General features: G+C 37.1%; 14 protein-coding genes across 14 annotated transcripts; 10 read left to right on the top strand and 4 right to left on the bottom strand. All coding sequences in view use genetic code 12, as the record gives it.

Moving 5' to 3' along the window:
- Nucleotides 1-478: 478 nt before the first annotated feature.
- Nucleotides 479-865, top strand: I9W82_005128 (uncharacterized protein; the record flags this gene model as incomplete). Its single annotated transcript, XM_067694272.1, has 1 exon — nt 479-865. The coding sequence occupies one exon, from the start codon at nt 479-481 to the stop codon at nt 863-865; it is 387 nt and encodes a 128-aa protein (XP_067546609.1).
- A 226-nt stretch (nt 866-1,091) lies between these two features.
- Nucleotides 1,092-2,096, top strand: GRP1 (Grp1p; the record flags this gene model as incomplete). The annotated part of the gene is made up of 1 exon (XM_067694271.1): nt 1,092-2,096. The coding sequence occupies one exon, from the start codon at nt 1,092-1,094 to the stop codon at nt 2,094-2,096; it is 1,005 nt and encodes a 334-aa protein (XP_067546608.1).
- Nucleotides 2,097-2,494: 398 nt separating this feature from the next.
- I9W82_005126 (SMT3) lies at nt 2,495-2,896 on the top strand (the record flags this gene model as incomplete). Its single annotated transcript, XM_067694270.1, has 1 exon — nt 2,495-2,896. One exon carries the CDS (start codon nt 2,495-2,497, stop codon nt 2,894-2,896), a length of 402 nt encoding a protein of 133 aa, XP_067546607.1.
- A 323-nt stretch (nt 2,897-3,219) lies between these two features.
- I9W82_005125 (uncharacterized protein) lies at nt 3,220-4,827 on the bottom strand (the record flags this gene model as incomplete). The annotated part of the gene is made up of 1 exon (XM_067694269.1): nt 3,220-4,827. The coding sequence occupies one exon, from the start codon at nt 4,825-4,827 to the stop codon at nt 3,220-3,222; it is 1,608 nt and encodes a 535-aa protein (XP_067546606.1).
- Nucleotides 4,828-4,895: 68 nt separating this feature from the next.
- I9W82_005124 (uncharacterized protein) lies at nt 4,896-5,561 on the bottom strand (the record flags this gene model as incomplete). Its single annotated transcript, XM_067694268.1, has 1 exon — nt 4,896-5,561. The coding sequence occupies one exon, from the start codon at nt 5,559-5,561 to the stop codon at nt 4,896-4,898; it is 666 nt and encodes a 221-aa protein (XP_067546605.1).
- Nucleotides 5,562-5,656: 95 nt separating this feature from the next.
- TAF145 (Taf145p) lies at nt 5,657-8,623 on the top strand (the record flags this gene model as incomplete). The annotated part of the gene is made up of 1 exon (XM_067694267.1): nt 5,657-8,623. The coding sequence occupies one exon, from the start codon at nt 5,657-5,659 to the stop codon at nt 8,621-8,623; it is 2,967 nt and encodes a 988-aa protein (XP_067546604.1).
- Nucleotides 8,624-8,759: 136 nt separating this feature from the next.
- On the top strand, nt 8,760-10,493 carry GAP4 (Gap4p; the record flags this gene model as incomplete). Its single annotated transcript, XM_067694266.1, has 1 exon — nt 8,760-10,493. The coding sequence occupies one exon, from the start codon at nt 8,760-8,762 to the stop codon at nt 10,491-10,493; it is 1,734 nt and encodes a 577-aa protein (XP_067546603.1).
- Nucleotides 10,494-10,726: 233 nt separating this feature from the next.
- Nucleotides 10,727-12,019, top strand: DHH1 (DExD/H-box ATP-dependent RNA helicase; the record flags this gene model as incomplete). Its single annotated transcript, XM_067694265.1, has 1 exon — nt 10,727-12,019. One exon carries the CDS (start codon nt 10,727-10,729, stop codon nt 12,017-12,019), a length of 1,293 nt encoding a protein of 430 aa, XP_067546602.1.
- Nucleotides 12,020-12,661: 642 nt separating this feature from the next.
- ADE4 (amidophosphoribosyltransferase) lies at nt 12,662-14,257 on the top strand (the record flags this gene model as incomplete). Its single annotated transcript, XM_067694264.1, has 1 exon — nt 12,662-14,257. The coding sequence occupies one exon, from the start codon at nt 12,662-12,664 to the stop codon at nt 14,255-14,257; it is 1,596 nt and encodes a 531-aa protein (XP_067546601.1).
- Nucleotides 14,258-15,592: 1,335 nt separating this feature from the next.
- Nucleotides 15,593-16,606, top strand: VRG4 (GDP-mannose transporter; the record flags this gene model as incomplete). The annotated part of the gene is made up of 1 exon (XM_067694262.1): nt 15,593-16,606. One exon carries the CDS (start codon nt 15,593-15,595, stop codon nt 16,604-16,606), a length of 1,014 nt encoding a protein of 337 aa, XP_067546600.1.
- A 370-nt stretch (nt 16,607-16,976) lies between these two features.
- I9W82_005118 (importin-alpha export receptor) lies at nt 16,977-19,982 on the top strand (the record flags this gene model as incomplete). The annotated part of the gene is made up of 1 exon (XM_067694261.1): nt 16,977-19,982. The coding sequence occupies one exon, from the start codon at nt 16,977-16,979 to the stop codon at nt 19,980-19,982; it is 3,006 nt and encodes a 1,001-aa protein (XP_067546599.1).
- Nucleotides 19,983-20,258: 276 nt separating this feature from the next.
- HAP2 (Hap2p) lies at nt 20,259-21,416 on the bottom strand (the record flags this gene model as incomplete). Its single annotated transcript, XM_067694260.1, has 1 exon — nt 20,259-21,416. One exon carries the CDS (start codon nt 21,414-21,416, stop codon nt 20,259-20,261), a length of 1,158 nt encoding a protein of 385 aa, XP_067546598.1.
- A 751-nt stretch (nt 21,417-22,167) lies between these two features.
- I9W82_005116 (uncharacterized protein) lies at nt 22,168-24,903 on the top strand (the record flags this gene model as incomplete). The annotated part of the gene is made up of 1 exon (XM_067694259.1): nt 22,168-24,903. One exon carries the CDS (start codon nt 22,168-22,170, stop codon nt 24,901-24,903), a length of 2,736 nt encoding a protein of 911 aa, XP_067546597.1.
- A 14-nt stretch (nt 24,904-24,917) lies between these two features.
- I9W82_005115 (uncharacterized protein) lies at nt 24,918-25,826 on the bottom strand (the record flags this gene model as incomplete). Its single annotated transcript, XM_067694258.1, has 1 exon — nt 24,918-25,826. The coding sequence occupies one exon, from the start codon at nt 25,824-25,826 to the stop codon at nt 24,918-24,920; it is 909 nt and encodes a 302-aa protein (XP_067546596.1).
- Nucleotides 25,827-25,901: the final 75 nt, after the last annotated feature.

Raw genomic sequence — 25,901 nt, 5'->3', positions numbered from 1 at the left:
TGAAGACGATTCTTAATTTTTTTTCGTGTAAGAAGCGGCTAGCTTTTTGTGTGCAAACGCTTCTGTTGAAGCTTTTCGACATGATAGTGATCTTGTAAAGGTTCGCATATTCCCATTCATTTTAAACTCAATGGGGTTCATTATCCTGCAGAAGCGGCTCACGGGAAGAATAGTTCTTTCCAATCAACCAAAACTTTCTGCACGAAAATTCTCAATTGTACAAAAAACTAGAACAATAGACTAATTATCAATTTGCTAACCATGCATTGAAACTACGTTGGTATCAATGAAGAGTTTGCTGCCACGTGTTACACCACTCTATGAATGTGTTTGAAGCTATATCACCACGTGTACCTCCATTAAAAATCCACGTGGTTCATTCAGGTGAATATAAATTGAGTTGATTTCTGCAAATTTCCAAAACGCCATGAGATTAGACACCCCACCTTAAACTACCGAAAAACCATTCCTTGGCAAAATGAGATTTGCAACTTTAGTTTTACTCGCTGCTTCATTAATCAACGCCGCTGAGCCACCAAAGGACCCAACAACAGCAGAGCTCGACATCTACTCCGACAAAGATTGCAAAAACAAAATCGATGCAATCCCAATTGAAATGACTGATAATTCAGGCAATGGTGGTGCTTGTTATGATTTCACTAAATATGCCGGTCAATATCTTGGTGATATGACTTTGGTTCATTCAGTATTGTCGAATTATAAAGATGCTGATTGTAATGAGTTGGATGGAAGAGGGAATAAGATTCCTGATTATCAGGAGTGTTGGCAAATTCCTGAGGGGCTTTATTTCAGATGGCAGTATTTTGATGTTCCTGATATTAGCAATCCACTTTGTTGCGCTTAAGCGGTTGAAAAGATTGGCCAAAAGTTGTTCCTCTTGTATTTTACTTTTAAAGAATGAATGAGATTGTTTAAGACTTGTCTTTTTGTAGCTTAACTATTGTTCTATACTAAAGCTTTTTCAGGAACGGCTTTGCAGCCAAGCCTCTATAAACCGGTAGCGCGTGTACGTTTTTTTTCGACGACTGAATCGAGTACTTTTATAAAGACTGATAACACTATCAACTGAAATGCCAAAAGTATTCATTACTGGTGCATCGGGTTTTATTGCCCAGCACGTTGTCAAGCTCCTTTTGGAATCAGGATATGAAGTCATTGGCACTGTTCGTTCAAAGGAAAAGGCAGATAAACTAGCTTCATTGATCAACCATCACAACTTTCAATATGTCATTGTACCAAATATCGCCACTGCTGATGCTTTCGACGAATCAGTAAAGCAGCACAGCGATGTAGAGTATATCTTACACACAGCCAGTCCCTTCACTTATACAACTACAAACCCAGAACAGGATTTGATCATCCCTGCAATTCAAGGCACCCGAAACATTTTCAATGCGGCTAACAAATATGCTCCACACTTGAAAAGAATTGTTCTTACATCATCTGACGCAGCAATTTACTCCAATATCGATGAAAGAAATAACAAATTGACATTCAATGAACAATCTTGGAACAGTATCAAGTATCACGAAGCTACGGTTGATGCGATTACTGCTTATTATGGAGCTAAATCTTTTGCTGAGAAATTGGCATGGGAGTTTATGGAAAAGAATATGCCTAATTTTACATTATCTGTTGTCAATCCATCCTATGTATTTGGCCCACAAGCTTATCAATGTGATCCAAATCATCTTAATGAGTCAAATATTATGATTGGTGACTTGTTGAAGAAACACGGCAATGATTCATTTGATAATGAAGTTGGTGGATTCATTGATGTGAGAGATGTTGCAAAAGCACATTTGTTTGCTATGAGTAATGGTGATGCTGCTAATCGTCGGTTGTTTTTAAATAATGGACAATTTAGTGTACAAATGATTTTGGATATTGTTAATAAGCATTGGCCAGACTTGAGTTTGATTAAGGGGAATCCAGGCAGTGGGCCCGAGGATATCAAAGTCTTGGGTCGCGTTGATAATTCCGCTACGAGGAAATTCTTGCCTTGGAAGTTCCTTGACTTGGAGACAACGGTGGTTGACACTGTTGTGCAAATTTTGAAAAGTGAGGAGAATTGAATTTAGTGGATGTCAATAATATATAGGACAAATATAGAAGCGAGGTATTGGAGGCAGCAAGTCGTATTTAATAAGAGAAAAGTTGCGTTCGTGCAATATGATATCTCTGACGCGTATGCGGTTTTAATTAGAGAACATGAAAAGACGTTCCGCTTCTCATTTAGCTCGTGGCGCTTAGTTCAAGGAAACCATTCACTGCCCTTCAAATTTATCAATTTCAATCAAGACTGCCCTTTCCATGAAGTTTTGTATACACTGGTAGAGCTTGTGGTGAAATAACTTCAAAACAATTTACTGACTACGCGTGTCGAGAGTAGAATTGAGAAAAAAGAAAAGGGAGGAAAAAAAAAAAAAAAAGAACATTTATCAATCATACATGTCACAGGGAACTTGAACCAATGGCATCTGGCAACCAGCGATCCACATGTCATGAACAAGGCTCATCACAAGAATACTCTAGTGAGTCAGCAACATCACCAGATGTAGAAGAAGGGGACCAAGATACGCAAGAGGAAGAAAGTGAAGAAGAAAATACAAAATCCAATGATGATGGTTCCAACCGCATAGCTCTAATAGTTACTGATGGAGTTGGGATTGAACGTCAATGCAGTGTGAAGCGAAATGCACCAATGAGGGTTGTCCTTGAATGGTATTGCAGAAATCCTAAAAGAGATGTGAATTCATTCCGATTTTTGTGTGATGGTATGAGAATTGATCCTGATGAAACTCCCCTTCAATTAGGGTTGACAGATAATGATATAATAGAAGCTCATCATTTGCAAACTGGGGGATTTAGGTGATGTATATGTAATATTATAATATAGCAAGCAAAAAGATCCAAAAAAAAAAAAAAAAAATGTGAATAGCAAATATCATTTCTCCTCATCAATGTTCTCCCAAAGCGGCACCAATACCCCTGTTCCACAATCAAAGAACGTGCCGGTTCCAATACATGATACTATTGGTGAGTCGATTACCTGGGTCAACGAGTGGGTTTTCATGGAAGCACAAGGCTCAAATTCATTACAGTTGAAAGCGTGGGTAAAGACAAATCAAAGCCACAAGTCGACCCCACAAAAATCATATATAGATTTGAATGAGCCAAAGTGGCAATATATGAAGTCTACTTAATATTTACAAACATGAGTGATTCCCTTGCTTTGGTTGTTTCAACGGCTAACTGATCTGATTTGTCAACATCCCACAGGTCCTCCTTAGGCAACGTTGTGACAGATACGCCCTCCCTTTCCAATCTTTGAAAATTGCCACGAATTTTCCGCAACTTTTGCATCGTGGTGGGGTCAGACAGCTGTGAGATTAGGATAAATAGTGTATTCTCAGGTAATGAATTATAAATCGATTCGAGTCGTGCATTTGTTCTCTTGATTGCTTCACTAACATTGTAGTCTATTACACCATTGTAATCTAATGGCGTATCCCATTTGAGGTTATATTGTAGATCTTTCAACTCTAGAATGCTGAGGTCAGAACGATGTGCTTCAACTACCTCATCGTCATTAGTAACGGAGCTGTATGAAGCCACTGTATATTTGACATCCTTTAGTCTTTCAAAAATGGGTATTTCACCAACATTGGTTCCGAAACATTTACCTTCCTGAATCTTTAATTTCACCAAATCTAAGCATGCTTTCGCATCCTCTATTGATGAGTGGCCGTCACCGCTAACCTCACCCGCTTGAATCTCCCTTCCAAGAAACATTTTTGTTAACCACCTTAGTGATGGCTTCGATGGTGGGCCTTTTGCATGATCATAAACAATAGCAGTATCAACAATGTTCTCATGAGTAATCTTCATCACTCGTAGGTCAGATTCCAAAGAGTGACCCACTAGAATATCCTCTTCAAATACTGTTTCCAAGAACAAATGTTGAATCTGCTCAATTGATGTGTTGACGTCTTCAAGAAGCTCCTTAGTTATACCTGAATACTTCGTTACATAATCAGTAATTTCCTCCACTGGCTTCACTAGTTCATCAAATACAACATTGCCCTCAAAATCAATCAAGGAGATACGTGTCAATACTTGAATGTTTTCCGCTTTGCAAAATTCACAATCCAAGGCAAAAATGCGTGACTGCCCCGTCGGCAGTGGGTTGGTTCTCAATCCATCTATAGGGTATTCCAATTGACGTAGCTGTGCCTGATTTAATAGAAGGTCCTTGATTGTAATCTTTTCTTGTTTCAGTTTCTCCAAAATCGATTTCTTCTCGTTCTTGGTTAATGGTAAAGAGCAGATTGTACTCAATGGATCGTATAAATAATCTTTGCTACCGGGAAGCTGTGCTCTATGCATAGCGAACTTTTCTAGAAGTGGAAACTCCACGACTGCATCCTCCGTTATCCCATGGGCAAAACAAACACAAACATTTTTCACTTTTTCTGGGTGTTCAATCTTACACCATTTCTGTTGCAGTCCTGCATTAAACACTTGTAAAATCAAAGACCTTATGTTTCGCACTGGCAATCGCTCCTTAGAATCTATTGTAATAGTTGGCTTAGCATTCTTCTTTTTCAATTTCTTCTTGTGTACTTTTTCCTTAACTGAAGAGCTTCTTCTTTTATGCTGAGTGATAATGACATCAGCCTCCTCTCCATCAGCAATAGCTGAGCCTTCTGATACACCCAACATCTCACGGACATGCAGTCCATCCACTTCTGATATGGAGAGCCTTGATGTGGTGGACGATAATGGCTCGTTGGGATTGGACATAGGGCTACAATTGAGAAGCATTAAGAACTGTGTTTTTTTTTTTTTTATATTTTTTGTTTTTCTTTTCTCTATTCGTACACAGCTTGTACAAACTCATTCAAAGACTGTGGTGCTTTTACCTTTGTTTCCTCAACTATGTCTGGATTGGTCCATTTTTTTAAATATTCTTCCACATGAGTATGATCAAGTTGTTGAAGCGTTTCTTCATCACGAATTACCCCCGCTAACTGCTCCTCTGGGAGGGCCACTGATTTACCATGAAGCACAATTTTATCCCAACTGTCCCACGAGTGAGGTATATATAACCCATGAGACTCGTCGTATGTCGGGTTTATAGGAAAGTCAAGATCAGCAATCTTGTGTACCTCAGACATGGGCAATTCTTTGGAGATCAAATCGCATCCAAACTTTTGACATAGATATCGTACTAATTGGAACGTAATTGTTGATTCGGTGGTGACATCCTTGATAGTTTCAGGATCCATATATACAATGACACGGCCGTCCTGTAGTACAGGAAGTAACTCTTGTAGCTCTGTTAATGAGTGAAATTGTAGTATGATTGTAGTAGGCAGTAGGCTCTGGATAAAAGACTTGTATCTCAAGGTACACTTTAAAGTATATACCCTAACGTCATCATCTTCATCATAGGTCACACTTGGACATTCTCCTTTAAGTAATACCAAAACAAGTCTCTTTGACTTTGGCTTATATACAAATCGTTCAATACCCATGTTAAAACAACAACAACAACCAAAAGTAAGAAAAAAAAAAATAAAGAACGAAAACAAAAATATTCATTAGAACCTCCACTCTTTTATCCAAAGTCATGGAAAACCTATACGGAAACGCAGACATTCCCGATGATAAAGTCATAGAGGATATCTTTCGGGAAAAGAAAACTGTTCACGCAGATGATGCAGTTGATTATGAAGACATTGATGAACTTGCAGAAGAGGATGATAGTGGTCTTGCCCAATTAACACACCATTTGGAAGCAGACGAGGAGGAGGCACAGCACTTTGCGGACGACCAGTTTGATGCAATGTTTGGGGATGATGACCTTAACAACCTTGAGCCTGATAACGCAATAGAGCAGGATATAGATCTAGGCGGAGTGTTTGAAGACACACAGGATCAACAAATGCGAAAAGCTGAAATACGGCAAAAAGTGCTAGCGGAAATAGCTAAACTCGAGAAGAAAAGAGTAAGGCGAAATATCAGACATTACTTCCCTTCATACTCCAGAGATAAACGATTGGATTTCTTTAAATTCTTCCTCCCAAAGCCAATGTTTTACAAGTACAAAAGGCCCTACATCACTTGCAATAAAGTGATGAAGCATCTAACACCAAAGGTCAGTATAGAACTAAAAGATCAAAGGAAGCCAGCCCTGTATGATCAGAAGAATGTGACGGAGATTAGTCAACGTGATTTGGATTTTATCGAAGCCTTACAAGCAAAAGGTTCTTCCTTGGATTCGTTTACAAAGCAACTCGATTACGTAAAACGAGACTGGCTTAATGATGACAAATTCAAAGGGTACTCAAAAGACTTGATATTATCAACTGCCGATTGGGATGATGATGCAATTATAAACGGAAACTACACAGCCAAGCCTATTAAGGATTGGGAGCTGAATCTGGAAGATGAATTTGATGTTTTTGATGGACAGATTGACCTTGATAAATTGAAACTAGATATGAATGATCCTAATTTATTATTGGTACCAACTTCTGAAGCCAAGCCAAAACGCACGCAGCCTTTGGATAGGTTCAACTTGTCCAACGATAACGAATATGAACTTTTGCGAAAGAACTACAACACAAAGCAAAGATCGCATTTGAGTAACTTAACCATTGAGCATTCAATTCCAGCTATGAGACTACAAACACCGTATTATAAAGTAAGACTTTCCAAAGCAGAAGCAAGAGCATTTCATCGTCCTGTGTTCCATGTACGTCCTGGTACCTTGATGAGTTTTTCAAAGTTGAAATTCCGCAAGAAGAAAAAGGACAAGGGAAAGTCATTGCACGAAGTTTTTGCAAAGACAACTGATTTAACTACTGCAGACACTGCAAATATGATTACATTGGAGTATGCGGAGCAGTACCCACCCATACTATCGAACTTTGGTATGGGTTCGAAATTGATAAACTACTACAGAAAGAAGCGCCCAGATGACACATCCCGCCCCAAAGCACAATTTGGAGAAACACACGTCTTGGGTGTTGAAGATAGGTCACCATTTTGGAACTTTGGTGAGGTTTCACCTGGAGAGTTTGTACCAACTTTATACAACAACATGGTCAGAGCTCCCATTTTCAAACATGAACCAAGAACCACCGATTTCCTTTTAATCCGTTCACAAGGAGCAGGCTCGCATCAAAAGTATTATCTCCGCCCAATGAATATAAACTTTGCCGTTGGAAATGTTTTTCCTGTTGAAATACCTGCTCCTCATTCGCGTAAAGTGACAAATATATCCAAGAATCGATTGAAAATGATTGTTTACAGGGTGATGAATTCCAAGGGAGCGCCACGTATTTCAGTAAAGGATGTTTCCAAGCATTTTCCTGAACAAACTGATATGCAAAATAGACAAAGATTGAAGGAGTTTATGGAGTACCAAAGACAGGGTGATGATCAAGGTTTTTGGAAAGTGAGAGGTATGAATGATATTATCCCAACAGAGGAAGAAATTCGAAGCATGATCACCCCTGAGGACTCATCATTGATGGATGCAATGCAGTTTGGTCAACAAGTGTTGGAGGACACAGCTACCTTGTATGGTGACGAGTCAAAATTAATGAGTAACCGGAAAAAGAAAGAATTGGAAAAGAAGGAGGAAGCAAATGAAGCGATGGAGAGTGAGGAGACAAAGAGGGAGAAGGAGAAAAGAAAGAGCAAAGAACAAGATGATATTGAAGCAGAGGAGGAGATGGCGCCTTGGAACTTGTCGAGGAATTTTGTTGTTGCCAATCAAACCAAAGCGATGTTGCAATTGAATGGAGAGGGGGATCCTTCCGGTATTGGATTGGGATATTCAATGTTGAAAGCTACTCAAAAAACTCCCTTCAAGCCATTATTCCCACCACCACCTGAAGTTGTCCCCAAGAGTAATGCTGCTGCTCATAATCAAAAATTGTATGAACAGGAAATTAAAAGAATATGGTACTCTCAAAGAAGCTCGTTGGTGGAAGGATCCGAGCAGATTTATAATGAGTACAAGCCATCTAACCACGAACAATACTTTGCCAACAAATTAGACCAAGATGCTAAAGAAAAGGAAAGTCAAGAAGACAAGGTTTTGAGAATTACAAGGCGAGTTCGTGATCAGAATGGAGTCGTGCAACGTAGAGTCGAAACCATTACGGACCCAAGATTAATTCGTGCTTATATCAAACGCAAGAAATTACTTGAAGATGAGTTGTTGAAGAATGCAGATGTTGATGAGATTTTACCCACCAATGATGCAGAATTGAACAAGCTTCGTCGAAAGGCATTGGAAGAGAAACTTGCTAATTTGGAGAAAAGAGCAAAGCAGAGCAGGGCAAAGAAGCCACCAAACGATGCGATCCACGCTGCTGCTGCGGCTGGTGCAACAATTATTGATGCAAACACAGTTATGTTACCTGACGGCTCGTATGTTATTGGTGGTAAAGGTATTGGTAAGGGAAATTCAACCACAAGAAGATGTAAAAGTTGTGGTTCTTTCGGGCACATAAGGACCAACAAGACATGTCCATTATATGATCAAATGATTGCTGGAACTTTGCCAAAAAAGAATATGTAGGTTATGTAATTACGGGTTTGTGTCACGTAATTTTAATTAAAAAAGAATCACAAAGGAATTTCAGATAGCCACAGTTTTGTAAAAATTTTCACCCATGGGATGTTACCTCTAGATATCTCTACTCAGTTGGGTGACAATGGGTAATTCAGATATCGAGAAGCAGGTTGCTGATATACGCGCTGATGATTCAAGTAAGTCCGATATCAGCTTATCTGAACCATCGCGGTTCCAAAAATTCATTGATTCGTTTAAACCAGTAGACTTGGAAGAAGATGGAATAGATGTTTCCGAATTGACTCCCATGGAGAGGTCGATCATTGCATCGGCAAAACACCCTTTAGCTAGACGGTTAAAATCGAGGCATTTACAGATGATTGCTATTGGAGGTAGTATAGGTACTGGGTTGTTTGTCGGTAGTGGTTATGCTTTAGCTAATGGTGGTCCTGCTGCTGTCCTAATTGGATACGTTATCGTCGGATACGCTCTTTTGACAGTTGTTAATGCCCTTGGTGAATTATCGGTGCAATTCCCCGTGAGTGGGTCATTCAATGCATTTTTCACCAGATTTGTTGATCCATCATGGGGATTTTGTTTAGCGTTGATGTATTATGTCAGCTGGGCAATTTCATACCCTTCTGAAATTATTGCGGCGGCAATGACAATTCAGTTTTGGAATACTTCGATAAATCCAGCTGTGTGGGTGGCCATTATATGGGTGGTCATATCATCAATCAATTTATTTGGTGTTAAAGGGTATGGTGAAGTTGAGTTTGTCTTGTCGATTATCAAAGTATTGGCTGTGATTGGGTTCCTTATTTTGGGTATTTGTATCACCTGTGGTGTTGGTGATCAAGGTTACATTGGAGGGAGGTATTGGCATCATCCGGGTGCGTTCAACCATGGATTCAAAGGTGTGTGTTCGGTGTTTATTAGTGCGGCATTTTCATTTGGTGGTATTGAATTGGTTGCTTTAGCAGCAGCAGAGACAGAGAATCCCCGCAAATCACTCCCCAAAGCGACAAAGCAAGTATTTTGGCGAGTGACAATCTTCTACTTGTTGACGTCGATTGTAATTGGATGTTTGGTTCCATACACAAATACAGATTTGTTAGATGGGGAAGGTATTGCAGCTTCACCATTTGTTATTGCTATTAATCAAGGTGGTATCAAGGTTGTGCCCCATATTATGAATGCAGTCATTATTGTTGCTGTGATTTCCGTGGGCAACTCTTCTGTTTATGGAGCTTCGCGTACAATGGCTTCTTTGTCAGCACAGGGATTAATTCCTGAGGTGTTTGGATACATTGACAGACAAGGACGACCTTTGGTTGCAATTGCAATCACCACACTCATTGGATTATTAGGATTCCTCGTGGTGAACAAAAACGAAGGTGCCGTTTTCACTTGGTTCTTTTCTGTATGCTCATTGGCCTCCTTTTTCATATGGGGATTTATAAACTTGACGCATTTAAGATGGAGGTGGGCCTTGTATGCACAAGGTAGATCCAAAGATGAAATTATATTTAAATCACCATTAGGTACATTTGGATCATGGACAGGTATGGCTTTGTTGATTTTCATTATTGGGGTCCAAATCTGGGCTAGTATATTCCCCATAGGTGAAACTGGAGCCGATGTGGTTACATTTTGGCAAAATTGTTTGTCATTACCGTTAATTATTGTGATATTTGTGGCTCACAAGACCTATTATAGGACATGGAATCACTTATGGGTGAAATTGGATCAAATAGACTTGGATACTGGACGACGTGAAATTGATATTGAAGTGTTGAAGCAAGAAATAGCTGATGAAAGGCAAGATTTGTTGGAGAGACCCTTTTGGTATAGGTTGTATAGATTCTTTTGTTAGTAGTGTACTAAAGCACAATTCTACTCAATTGTTCAACGAATTGAGAGAAAGAAAAGAAGAAAAACTTTTCCTTCCCACACCAAATACCACCTCCACCATCAAACAAAAACCAAAACCACATAACCATAAAAAACCACATTTCCACAAGTTCGTTACCTTAATCATCATTGTTACTTCTAAAAATTAGAAATCCTTTGTCACTTGAAAAAAAAAAACAAATTTAACTTTCCATCATGACTGAAGTTAACAACAACGATTGGAAACAAAATCTTAATCTTCCTCAAAAGGATACAAGACCACAAACTGATGATGTTTTAAACACCAATGGTAAATCATTTGAAGATTTCAATTTGAAAAGAGAATTATTAATGGGAATTTTTGAAGCTGGGTTTGAAAAACCATCACCTATTCAAGAAGAATCTATTCCTATGGCTTTAGCTGGTAGAGATATTCTTGCCAGAGCTAAGAACGGTACTGGGAAAACTGCCTCTTTCATCATTCCATGTTTACAAATGTGCAAACCCAAATTAAACAAGATACAAGCTTTAATTTTAGTACCTACACGAGAATTGGCCTTACAAACGTCGCAAGTTGTCAGAACGTTGGGTAAGCATTTAGGAGTTCAGTGTATGGTTACCACAGGTGGTACTTCATTACGAGATGATATTGTTAGATTACATGACCCTGTTCATATATTAGTCGGTACCCCTGGTAGAGTTTTAGATTTGGCGTCAAGAAAACTTGCCGATTTATCAGAATGTCCACTTTTTGTCATGGATGAGGCCGACAAGATGTTGTCAAGAGAGTTTAAGAATATAATAGAACAAATATTAGAGTTCTTCCCACCACATAGACAAGCTTTGTTGTTTTCTGCTACGTTCCCCATTACTGTTAAACATTTTATGGATCAACATTTGAATAAACCATATGAGATTAATCTTATGGATGAGTTAACTTTGAAAGGTATATCTCAATTTTATGCGTTTGTTGAAGAGAAACAAAAATTACATTGTTTAAACACATTGTTTTCGAAATTACAAATTAACCAATCAATTATTTTCTGCAATTCCACAAACAGAGTTGAATTATTAGCCAAGAAAATCACCGAGTTGGGCTATTCATGTTATTATTCTCATGCTAAGATGCCGCAACAGGCTAGAAATAAAGTTTTCCATGAATTCAGACAAGGTAAAGTGCGTAATTTAGTTTGTTCCGATTTGTTAACCAGAGGTATTGATATTCAAGCAGTTAATGTTGTTATCAATTTTGATTTTCCCAAGACTGCTGAGACTTATTTACATAGAATTGGACGTTCAGGAAGATTTGGACATTTGGGTTTAGCTATCAACTTGATGAGTTGGAATGATAGATATTCCTTGTACAAGATTGAACAAGAATTGGGAACTGAAATTAAACCAATTCCTGCAACTATTGATAAGTCATTGTATGTTGCAGAGAATGAAGATGCTGTTCCTAAGCCATTCAAGGGAGAGGATTTGTCAAAGGTGAAGAATAATTCACACTAGGACAGATGAAATGAAGTTGTGTGTGTTTTTTTTTTGTATGCCATGGAACATTGGTATATTTTTTTCACACAAAATGTTTTTTTTTTTGTTTTTTTGCAAATGAGATTGAAAAGGGAATTTCTTTATTTTTTTTTTGGCTTTTTTTTTTTTGGACTTTTTTTTTTCGGATCAATATGGGCTTACTGGAGGTAAAAGTGTTAAAGAAGGTGTTAATATGAAGGGAGTACATTAGGTGTAAAAAGTTTTATTAGATGATTGTTTATAACTCCAAGTTTTTATTGTGAAGAAAGAGTATCTGTAGGCAGATCGAGCAGATCTAGGTGATATAAGATGGATAAGGATTTTGGAAAAGACCCTTTTTGTCTCCATATATCTAGATTCGGACTTTTCTTATGAGGAGTCGGTGTTACAATGGTTATTCGGCTCTCTATGAACTCTCCGCCGGTTTGTTCCACGTTTAGTTTTAATTTAAGTTTTACTTTAGTTTTTTTTTACTTTTGTTTTTCTTCTAATTAGCGCCTATAAATTAGCGCATCTCAAAATTTTGACTTCGTTTTGTATTTCTTTTCTTTCTCTTCTTAAGATTTATCATAATCTTCAAGGTTCACCCTTTTCATCGACAACTACATCAGAAGGTAAATTATGTGTGGTATACTAGGTATTGTATTGGGAAACCAACACGTCAATGTAGCTCCCGAGTTATTCGAAGGAGCCATGTTTTTACAGCATCGTGGTCAAGATGCCGCTGGTATTGCCACTTGTGGAGCCAAAGGTAGATTATACCAATGTAAAGGTAACGGAATGGCTCGTGATGTTTTCACTCAACAAAGAATGTTGAATTTGATTGGAAATATGGGTATTTGTCATTTACGTTATCCAACAGCTGGATCGAGTGCTGGGTCTGAGGCGCAACCATTTTATGTCAATAGTCCCTATGGGATTTCCATGAGTCATAATGGTAATTTGGTCAATTCTATTGAGTTGAGGAAACATTTAGATGAAGTGGTTCATCGTCATATCAATACTGATTCTGATTCTGAATTGTTGTTGAATATTTTCGCTTCGGAGTTGGATAAGTTTAATAAAAGTAGAGTCAACAATGCTGATGTTTTCACTGCATTGGCTGAGACGATGGAGAGAATTAGAGGTGCGTATGCTTGTGTTGCCATGTTGGCTGGGTACGGTTTAATTGGATTCAGAGATCCCAATGGAATTAGACCTTTGTTGATTGGTGAAAGAGTTAATGATAATGGAACTAAAGATTTCATGTTATCTTCAGAAAGTGTTGTTTTGAAATCACATGGATTTAAGAAATTCCGTGATGTGAATCCTGGTGAAGCTGTCATTATTCAAAAAAATGGTGATCCTGAATTTAAACAAGTTGTTGAACCGAAAATTTTCGCTCCTGATATTTTCGAATATGTGTATTTTGCTAGACCTGATTCTGTATTGGATGGTGTTTCTGTTTATCGATCAAGAATTGAAATGGGGATCAAATTGGCTGCCAAGATTAAACGCGTCATGGATGAAAATGAGATTGATGTGGTTATATCTGTTCCTGATACTGCTAGAACTAGTGCGTTCCAATGTGCTGTTAGTTTAGGTAAGCCATATCGTGAAGGGTTTGTGAAGAATAGGTATATTGGAAGAACATTTATTATGCCTAATCAACAAGAAAGAAGATCATCAGTTAGGAGGAAATTGAATGCAATGGAATCAGAATTTGAAAATAAAAGAGTACTCATTGTTGATGATTCTATAGTGAGAGGTACAACTTCGAAAGAGATTGTGTTGATGGCTAGAGAAGCTGGTGCTAAGCAAGTTTATTTTGCTTCTTGTGCTCCTCCAATTAGATATAATCACATTTATGGTATTGATTTAGCTGACACTAAAGCCCTTGTTGGGTTTAACCGTACTGAAGATGAGATTTCTGAAGTTATTGGTGCCGACAAGGTGATTTATCAAGATTTACATGATTTGGTTGATTGTTGTAAATCTGATAAAGTTCATGAATTTGAAGTTGGTGTTTTCACTGGTGCTTACATTACTGGAGTTGAAGATAATTATTTACAAGAGTTGGAGAAAATCAGAGCTCAGAATCAACGATTGACTGCGTTGGAAAATGGTACTGCGTTGAAGGGGTTTAGTGTGGATGCTTGTATTGATCAAGGAGATATGGTTGATGTGAAGGCTGAAGTTGATATAAGTATTCACAATAGTGGTGATTACCAAGGATAAAAAAAGACTATTTCTTTTGTGTATGTAACGATTTAAATCAATGATTCATCTGTTGAGAGAGAGAGCAACTAGTGTAAGTATTTACAGAGTCGCGAGTGGGGATTACAGTCTATTTCATAGATGAATGTTTTTAGCTATTCTACTGTGGCTTACGGATGGCTTCTTCTTCTACTTTCCTTTTGTCTCCTAGATTACCTTTTTAAGGAATAAGATGTCTGATTACGGAAAAATTCTAGTAAAACTAATTATTACACAAATGGACAGCGTACAATTTTTGAATTCAATTGTTTTTGGGAGGCAAGGAGGAACAGACAGACAGACACGTGAAGAACAGCAAAACGCGTTTGTTGTAAACGTCCAACAGCTGTAATATCTGTTATATTAGATAACATGTACAAGTGATGTTATTAGATAACAATAATAATCTGTTATATGAGATAACATGTACAAGTGAAGTTGTTAGATAACATTGATATAAGACAGATATTCTTCGTAAAACGCGTGTAATGGATGAAATGATGAAATTGTGATGGATATTTCAGGTTTGTGTTTAACTATATTCAGGTACGATTGCTTAACCTTACATCCCAAAAGGTATATAAGCCGGGCTGAACAAGAAAGCCTTGTAAGTAGAGGGGATGGCTTATAAAGGTTGTGTACCTGTGTACGATCAAGTAGCGTAAGAAAGGTTACGAGGTGAATCTAGTAGTAGAGATCTTGATAAATATTTTGGTTTGATCGCCCTGGGATCGACATCGTGGGTCGATCTCTCTTTCTTCTGTATCTCCATCGTTTTATTGTTGTTCTTTTCTAATTTGTATTTGCCTAAATGCGTTTAACATCCATACTACAATATATTAATCACAATTGAAAATAACACGACATTGAAAAAAAAAAGAAAAAAAAGAAAACACGACACAAACAGAAATATAATATTGTATTGTAACTGTGTTGTTGTTGTTGTTTACTTTTTTTGTTTGATGTCGCAAAAATAGAACCAATATTAATATTAGTACTGTATATAGTTAATACACTAACTATATACCCATTTGAATGTTTTAATTTTTTAATTTTTTTTTTTTTTTTTTCTTCTTCTTCTTCTTTCAAGAGTTATTTATCAAAAGGTTTTTCTGTATTCATCCAATACATATTCCATTTCTTTAAACCAGAACCTATTTAGCTCTGCTCACTTAGAGAAACCAATACTATCCTATTTCCATTCACAAGTGTATGGGAATTATTCTGGCTTACTTAATTGGTCAAATTGCATATTTAATCAAACGTAAATTTTTCAACAACAACAACAACAACAACAACAATAACTACATTACAACTATGGAAAAGGGAAGTACACCTAGCACAGGCCACCACTCATTGGCCAACACAATCACAAACTCAGGTCCAATCTCAATCTTGGCTTATTGTTTATCATCTATCTTGATGACTGTTACTAACAAGTTTGTTGTTTCTGGTTTCAATTTTAATTTAAATTTCCTTTTATTAGCAGTACAATCTGTTGTTTGTATCTTCACTATTGGTACTTTAAAAACATTTGGCATTATCACCTATAGACAATTTAACAAAGATGAAGCCAAGAAATGGTCACCTATTGCATTTTTACTCGTTGGTATGATTTATACTTCATCAAAAGCTTTACAATATTTATCAATTCCAGTTTATACAATTTTCAAAAATTTAACCATTATTTTGATTGCTTATGGTGAAGTTATTTGGTTTGGTGGAAAAGTTACTACTATGGCTTTAAGTTCATTCTTGTTGATGGTTTTCTCGTCAATTATTGCTTATTATGGTGATAAAGGTGAAGCTAAAACTGTTGATGATCAATTTCAATTATACTTGGGTTATTTCTGGATGTTTACCAATTGTTTTGCTTCAGCTGCATTTGTATTGATTATGAGAAAAAGAATCAAGTTGACAAATTTCAAAGATTTTGACACCATGTATTATAACAATCTTTTATCTATCCCAATCTTGTTGGTTTTCACCTTTTTGTTTGAAAATTGGTCACCAGAAAACTTGGAAAAGAATTTCCCTGCTGATAATAGAGTTGCTACTATTGTTGCCATGGTTTTAAGTGGTGCTTCCTCAGTTGGTATTTCTTATTGTAGTGCTTGGTGTGTTAGAGTTACTTCATCAACTACTTATTCCATGGTTGGTGCTTTGAATAAATTACCAATTGCATTGAGTGGGTTAATCTTTTTCAATGCTGCTGTCAATTTCTGGTCGGTTTCTTCCATCTTTGTTGGTTTTGTTGCTGGATTGGTTTATGCAGTTGCAAAACAAAAACAACAAAAAGAAGCAGCTCAAGCTTTGCCAACTACCAAATAAGCGTTTGACAGTGTGAACAAAGAGACAAAGAGATGGGGAAGTGTATTTAGAAGAATGTATTTTAGTATTTTTTGATTTCATATATAATAGAGTTTGTCCAACAGAGTAGTGTCGCATACTTGTATCCTACGTCATTGAAATATTTTTTCTTTCTTTTTCTTCTTCTTCTTCTTCTCAACCTCAAAACAACAAAAGAAAAAGTTGTTGCCAATAGCTTATTCAATCTCCTTTTGCTGACGGTTCATAACAAGCTTTATCCAGGAGTCACTGACAGATATCAGACTATACAACAAAATCAATTGCATACTGTACACAAAACATAGTCTTCATATTCTGCACACTCATTTTACTAAGCATAATTTATTTTCCAATGTCTGTTGAAAACTCATTAGAATCGATCCCCAAGATCTTGGAACAATCTTTAATTCCACAGTATTCCAATCAAGCAGAAAAGACTCTTAAATCCATTGAAAATGAACCAGGATTCTCCATCAACTTACTACATATCATTGCATCGACAAATCTATCCAGTTCAGTTCGATTAGCAGCAGCTTTATATTTTAAAAACTTGGTCAAGAGGAAGTGGATTACTGAAGATGGAACTGATTATCTATTACCATTGGAAGATGTCAACAAAATCAAATATGAAATCATTGATGTGATGATATCTTTACCTAATCAATTACAAATTCAAATTGGTGAAGCAATTACATTAATTGCTGAATGTGATTTCCCACACAATTGGCCTAATTTGATTGATACTTTGGTTTCCAAATTATCATTAACTGATTTTGTCAATAATAAAGCGATTTTATTAGTTTCACATTCAATTTTCAAAAATTGGCGACCATTATTTCGATCAGATGAGTTATTTTTAGAAATCAAGTTGGTTTTGGAGAAATTTGTTGAACCGTTTTTAAAATTGTTTATTGAATTGGATCACTTGATTGATAAACTGAAGGATAATGAGGCTCAATTGAGTATTTATTTTGAAAATTTGTTATTGTTGATGCAAATTTATTATGATTTCAATTGTCAGGATATTCCTGAGTTTTTCGAGGATCATATGAATGAATTGATGAATATCGTTCATAAATACTTGGTTTATAATAATCCCTTACTTTTGAAAGCAGACGAAGATGAAGAAGTTGATGTATTGATTAAAGTCAAGACGTCAATTATTGAGTTGTTATCATTGTATGTGACTAGGTATGCTGATGTTTTTGGACCTTTGATTCAAACATTTATTACTTCAGTTTGGGATTTGATAAACAACTTTGTTACAAAACAACCTAAATTTGACTTGTTGGTGGTTAAAGCCCTTCACTTTTTATCATCAATTATCAAAATCCCCACCTATCAATCACTTTTCCAAAGTGAACAATCTGTGAATGAGATTATTGAAAAGATTATCTTGCCCAATATCATGTTGAGACAAAATGATGAAGAGACATTTGAAGATGAGCCTATACTATATGTGAGATCTGATTTAGAAGGATCTGATTTCGATTCAAGAAGGAAAAGTGCTACTGATTTCTTGAGAGAGTTAAAGGAGTTGAATAGTGAGTTGTTGACTACAACGGTTATGAAATATGTTAATCAATTCCTAAGTTTTGCCACCAATGATTGGAAACACAAAGACACAGCAATTTATTTATTCAGCTCACTAGCGACAAAGGGGAGTGTAACAAATGTTGGAGTCACTTCAACTAACGTACTTGTTGATGTGGTGGATTTCTTTTCAAAGAACATTGCTCATGATTTGGAATCAAATGAAGTGCATCCAATTTTACAAGTTGATGCTATCAAGTACATTTTCACATTTAGAAACCAACTTACAAAAGAACAGCTTTTGATTACTATCCCCAGATTAATTAATCACCTTGAAGTTAATTCCAATGTGGTTGTATACACTTATTCAGCAATCACAATTGAAAAATTACTTTCAATGACTAACTTCAGTCAGGGCCATTTACCAGTGTTTAATAAAAATGATATTGAACCATTTGTTACTCCATTGTTGACAAAGCTATTTAATTTGATTCTAATGAATAGTGCTAGTTCGCCTGAAAAATTGGCTGAAAATGAGTTCCTCATGAAGTGTATAATGAGAGTATTGAACACGTGTGAAGATTTGTTTACTGAAAGAGTGCCCATTATTGATCAATTGTTGCAAATACTTAAAATCACAGCCAAGAATCCATCCAATCCGAAATTTTCTCATTATACTTTTGAATCATTGGCATTACTTTTCAAATATGGAGCTCAACAAGATTCAAAAAACATTAATCAATATATTGAGCATGCTATTCCTGGTTTACTTAATATTCTCTCTGAGGACGTGCAAGAGTATGTTCCGTATACTTTTCAAATTTTGGCTTATTTGTTGGAAAATTACCCCAAGGCCAGTGGATTGCCAGAAACTTATAAATCATTGATTCAACCATTGATGTCACCTTCAGTATGGCAATTCAAGGGAAACATTCCAGGAATCACACGGTTGTTAATATCCATATTGGAACATGATCCTACATTCTTTATTGAAGCTAACCATTTGACCCCCTTATTGGGAGTGTTCCAAAACTTGTTGGCCAGCAAGATCAATGACACGTATGGATTTGATTTGATTCAAAGTATATTGTTCAACGTACCATTGAACTCATTGCAACCATACTTGAGAAACATTGCAAGATTGATACTTACTAGACTACAAAAATCACGTACAGATAAATTTGTCAAACGATTTGTGGTTTTTCTAAATGTTGTAACCACTGTGAATTTGAGTGACGTCAAGTATACCAATAGTGATGCTGTTGCTGGTGGTGATTTCATTATCCAATTGATTGACTCGGTACAACTGGGATTATTTGGACAGATTTATTCGTCATTTATGTTGCCTACATCGTCGGTATTGGCTAATTTGCAAGATAAAAAGATTGTCAATATTGGACTCAGTGTGTTGTTGACAAATCCTAATTTCCAATCGCAGTATGGCTCTTTGGTTGTTGATACCATCGATACGTTGGTGAGGAATTTGGATTCGTATGAAGGAATAGCCAAGAGTGGTGGTACAACTAGTGCAGTTAGCAATGGAGGTAATAGTAGTATAGCTGCTGCTGCTGGTGCTGGTGCTCACGGTGGTGCTCATGGGGGCTTGAATGAGTTAGATTCTGATTTTTCTGCATTTGGATCGCATTATTCCAAATTGGCAGCAATTGCCAATCCACCATTTGATCCATTGGCTTCAAAGATTAAGAATAATGATTTCGCATTGATTAAATCAACCATATTGGCAAATGTTAAAAAAGTTGATGCGTCAGTCTTGAATCAATTGAGTGGAGATACTCAAACACTGTTGCAGAAGATGGCATTTTAGAAGAGCATATAAAGGGGAGTAGGTATATGTGTGTGTGTATTTTTTTTGATTAATAGTAAATAAAAAGTACATATAAAATTCTTTTTTGAAAATTGTAAATAAAACCTCAGTATTTTTTTATGAATTATAGAAGGAAGTAAATGTTCTTAAAACGAAGTAAATTGGGAAACAAGGTTGTATTCGTAAAGTTGAGCTTCCAGTTACGTTTTAAAGAAGGCGTCAACGGGTCATGAAAGTGAGAATTGGGTGCAATGATTCACTGGGTATATATATATATCAGCTTGTACTTGCTTCCTCTTGTTTAATAGTTGTATTGATCGTATCTGGTACTTGTGCAATGCCACTGCTTTCAAACAGGTTCAATTGTTCATTACTCACTAAAGCGGAATTTTCAGTAACTTTATTGGTTGTAGCATCACCATTTTGCTTGACATTGTCTTGACCATTTGATTCGGTCTTGACATTAATACTTGCATCTCCTGTCGTACTTTTATCGTTGTTATTGGTGGTATTCACGACTCCAGCGTTATCATCCACACCTTGTCCTGCTGCTGCTGCTGATGCTGATGCTCCACCACCAGCAGATATTACTCCTTCACCATTCCCACTATTTCCTTGCTCCCCACTCAGCTGTTGCTGTTGCTGTTGATGCTGACCCAGCCCTGTCATCATCATCATCTCCTCCTCCTGTTTCTTCTTCTTCTCCAACTCGGCAATCTCACTAGCAGTCAAAAACCGGCCACCCTGACCCCTAGGTCTCCTCATTGCGTGTTTATGTCTTGATTCATGTAAATATGGTTTCCTAATGCGAGCAATTTTCAAATTCTCTTCCAATTTGGCTCTGGCTATACGTCTTTTCAATATACGGTGGTATTGTTTGGCGTTGACGTAGAAGGGCTGTTCAGAGGTGGCGGCTGCTTCAGTGGTGGTTGAATTGTCTTCTGTCACTACGTGATTGTTGTTGTTGGTGTCTTCGATTGGAGTGTTGTTATCAATTAAATCGGAGTTGGGTCCGTCCTGTGTCGTTGTTGTTGCTGTTGTAGTCGTTGCTGAACTTGGAACGTGTTGAAGATGTTGATGTTGTTGTTGATGTTGTTGATGGTAATATTGCGACTGGTTATGTTGTTGATGTTGCGCTTGACCCTGATGGCTCTGATAGTCAACGTTGTCAAAATATGAAGACGCGGTGCTTGAAGTTGGGGACGCATCACCACCGTCTAACACGCCATAATATGAAGCTGGTATTTGTGGCGGTACTTCTCCCGTGATGTTCTGTTGGGGCTGTTGCTGTTGTTGCTGTTGCTGCTGCTGCTGCTGCTGCTGCTGCTGCTGCTGCTGCTGCTGATGGTGTTGATTATGGTGTTGTGGTGGTGGTGGTTGGTCATTGGTGTGCGATTGATTGTCATAAAACGTGGAGGATTGTAATGAAGTCATAACAGAAAGCGAGAGTATATATAGCTTTATAATGTATATGTTTTTAGGTGTGTTTTTTTTTTTGGCAATTTGACGAATATTTAAGTGTTTAACAACGTGTTAATAAGAATTGAAGATGTTTAGTAGTCTTGTTAAGGTTAATGGGCTGTTGTTGTTGTTGTTGTTATTGTTGTTGGTGGTTCTTTTTTAGTGAAAATCTTTTTCTTTTCTTTTCTGTTTTGTGTGGGAAAAAAAGAAAAAAAGAAATTTTCGGTAGTTGATTACTTTTCTGTCGCAAATTAAAATGCGACATCGGGAAACTCTCCCCAAAAACTGGAAAAATGGAGGTTATGAATGCCCATGTAGAGGAACAAATTCCTATCTAGCTTATCTCTTGTAGAATACTTATTAGGGCTCAATCTGAGTTGAAGCTCTTTTATTACCTGAAAGTTTTTGACTTGATGTCTGTTTCAATTTTATTGATTTTGCGTCGACAATGATGCAAAAATGCCAACCTAGGGATGCTATTAAATGGCTGCAAAATGTAACTTATATGACGTATCCCTTCTTCGAATACAACCAGTGGCTACTCTACTATAAAACCACCACACACATTTTAAACAAGAGCATGACCTAGCATTCTTCCCGTGTTTAACGACTCGTGAGGTTGTTATCTCAAACCAGACGATTTCGCTACCAATTTGTTGACTGAAAAAGAAAAAAAAAAAGGACAACCAGAATAACACATTAACCAGGCGTTGCATCACTCACAATGACTGATCTATCCAAAGGAATTGACACCAAGGACCAGTTCCAGTCAACTCTGGACAATGTTGATGAGATGTTTGAAAAACTAAGTGTTCCAGAAATCCAACGATTATCATCTCAATACACCACAATCATTGCATCAACCAAAGATGAACTACATAGCTTGGTTAGTCAGAAATATCGTGATTTAATCAAAATAGCAGAAGACATTGGTGATTTAAGAAGCAAGTCGAGCACAATTGAAGACGACTTACACGAAATTTCCTACAAACCTTCAACATTTGTTCCACCTTATAAGGATTCTTATACCAAGTTTGAATCCATATTACGAGATCAAAATGCAGTTAAAGCTCAACATAATTCAAGGTCAGTTATAGTTCGTAACATTATTCAAAAGAGGTTGGCTAAATTGGCTAATAAAGTTACATGTGCTGGACCGAGTCCATTACTTCATACATCCAACTTCATACCTTTCGTCAAAGAGCTTTATACTATAGAAACTGTTTTCCAAGATGTACTAAAGCAAAAGAGGGATTTACAACTACAAGTAAACAATATTAAGCAGCAGCTACTTGATTACTTTGAGTATGAGATCTCAGTTTATAATTTCCCATTGACGCTGTTCAACTCAAATGATAAGTTTAGTCTTCGTCAAAGGTTTTTAGAAAAAGATTTCAAAATTGATCCTAATTTGAAGTTTACTGATGATGTTTCATTTATTGATGACGAATTTGATGATTTTCAAGATGGCGACGATGAAGACGACGAAGACGAAGACGAAGCGCAAAACAAACATGAACGATTTGATAAATTGGACACATTTAAACCAAACAACTATAATAGAAACGTCCTGGCCATGTGTAATTACTTGGTGTGTGTCACTATAATGTCAAATGGCAAGTCAAGTAGTGAAGATATAAAATATAAATTGATGGATCTTAGAATTGGGTATTTGAACAAATTACTAACATTAACGGATGGAAAGAACCATCTTATCAATTATCGACTGGTGCTTTTATACTTGGAAAATACTTGCAGTTATCTCAAGCAGTATTTTGGAGACGCGTCTGGCAGCGATTACTACCGAACCCTTCGTGATGTAGCCAAGCCATGGAGTTTAGTGGAGTTAGTTGGCCACAAGGGTTGGATTCAGGACATTCAAGTAGATCTTGGTGAGGTTGATGTCAAAGCAGGTTCCCAGGTCAGCTTAAAGGATTTTGATAGTGTGATGGATTTCATTTCGAAACTAGTCCTAAGCCCATTCCGAAAACCACCTACCACAGACGATTTAACCACGTCCATGACCAAATACTACAATTTCATCCTAAATCTCAAAAAGTTGGATGACGCGACAAAGCTTGTTGGATCGCAATCTCAATTGATTCAACTTGTTTCCAAATCATCTTTACTCATTGACATGTCCAAGAATCTTGAATTAATAATCAAGGGGATTTACGAAAGCCATATATCAAAGCTAATGAGTGAAAAGGGACTACTAGGCTCAGCACAAGGTGTATTGGACATCTCACTCAACCAAACGGGCATTCATGAAGTTTTTGATGCCGGCATTGTGAATTTGATGGATTACAATCTTGATGAATATATGAACTTAGTACTAGGCAATGGAAAGCAAGTTGAGCGGAATTCATATCGTACAACTCATCAATTGAAGCAGTGGTTAAATGAGAGTCACCAGTTGAGAAGAATCACTGATTTTGGTCGGGATACCTCAGTCCTGATCAGAGGTAAAAGAGACATTTACGATTACCTTCCTCAGATATACCACAGTTTGCACACAGATGATATAACATGGGGTGAGTTTTCCGCTAGTAGCTTAAAGGAACGGTTCCAGACACTTGACGCGACACTGAAACAAAATTTCAATCAAGAGATTTCAAACTTTTGTGCATGGTTGCTAAAGATGAGTTTGGATGAAAGTGAAGTTAGCAAATTGATTTATCTCATTGGACTTCTTTCATGTTTGAGAGATGATATAAAGTCACATAACTCAGAATCCAACACTGATTCAAAAGGGCTATTATCGACAATAGAATCAAACATAGACAAGATTTTCCAAAAAGTGGTTTCACAAGTCTTGGATAATAAAGTTGACGAGTTGCGGAAGTTAGTGATGGCGAAGGATGCACTAGTAGATGAGGTTGATATACCAACAAGACCTAACCCTCAATTAGCTCTGAAGATGCATGAATTAGCGCAAACTTTTTTGACTGAAGCTACTAGAATTGAAGCCCATAATGTCAATTTGTTTCTGACGTCGTTACTGACGCTGGAGCATTTTATTAAGGCGAAGAATGAATGGTTTGAAAAGATGCTAGAATCGATCGTGGCTCATGCCAGCTCACCACATAGCCCAGGAAGTGCTAGCATTGATGACAAGGATGGCAGTACGAATAATAATTCAGAGACGGCGTCGAAGGTGGGTCAAACTGAAGATGTTGATGTCAAATCAAAGGTATCTGAGTCCAATGGAAACTCAGCAGAGCAGAATGAGTCGGAAAACTCCGCTACAGCTTCCACATCACAAATAGCCACAAATACTGCCTTCTTACAATTGTTTTACAAGCCCAGCATTGATGCAACAGGCATCAAGAAAACAATAGACTCCATCCATTCCTCGACAGAACAAACATACAATGACAACACCTTGGAGATTATCTCCAGCGGGGTCACTTCATTTTACAAAACTAGAAAGAATGTGTATTTACCACTACTGTCATAACAGTTTCTATATATTTAATAAAGGTAAATCTTCAGTCCTTGTTTTGCCAAATCCTTCAATACTTCAAATGTCTCTTTGATATCCCATATATTCTGCTTCTTTTGATCTAGGTAGGAATTATCAACAAGAATAATCTTTACTTCTTCCTTTTGCAACTGCGATTCAGGACTTTTCAACACTTTTTGCAATCTTCCTGGTGTACAGCACAACACTCTAGATCTTGTAGATTTAACCAATTTTAAATCAACATCTAATTTGTTCTTGTTGATCAATTTTAATGAACTTCCATTTAATTCTTTAGTTGCACGATGTACATCACATGCTCGTAATGCAGACATGGAAACAATGGCTATGAATTTACGATCTGCTTCCGCTTGATGATCCCTACCTTCATCATCTTTACCTGCCACTTCTTCTTCCCCTTTCTTTTTATTCTTTTTGTTGTTCTTGGACTTTGGTTGTTTACCAGGTAGCATATTCTTAAACCGTTGATTGATGTATTCCAGTAAATTATCCAACGTTCTAAGCTTGGTAAAATCGGAAGTTGATCGAATGTCATTCTTGGTAAAGTACAACTCACTCAATTCCAAAGCTGATAAATTGGAATGCTTTCTACTGATTTTAGAATTGATAAACTCGGCAATTACTTCAGGACTTTCTTCTAATGAGATATTCTTCTTTTGTTGGGTGTCCAACTCCATCTTCATTTTCTTCTTTTCTTTCAAGTTTGATGATGACTCCTTTTTACGTTTGCGTGGGTTGGAGGTGTCATCGTTGGATACTGGGTGATCTTGAGTGACCTCTTCAGTTGATGGTTGTTGTGGTGGTGGTGGAACCAATTCTCCTTCGTCTTCGGAGTACTGTACCTCGTACTCTAAACCGTCATCAAGGTCATCTGCTTCAGCTCTTGCTATATCTGTCATTGTTATGCTATCGATCCTTTGTTGAATTTTATGAAAAAGAGTTGAGATTGGGCTTTATGAGATGAGGGAAACAAG

Source organism: Candida metapsilosis, assembly GCF_017655625.1.
Source record: "Candida metapsilosis strain BP57 chromosome Unknown scaffold7, whole genome shotgun sequence".
Lineage (NCBI taxonomy): Eukaryota > Fungi > Ascomycota > Pichiomycetes > Serinales > Debaryomycetaceae > Lodderomyces > Lodderomyces metapsilosis.
Note: the sequence above shows the minus strand (reverse complement) of the source record. Positions and strands in the feature narration are given on the sequence as shown.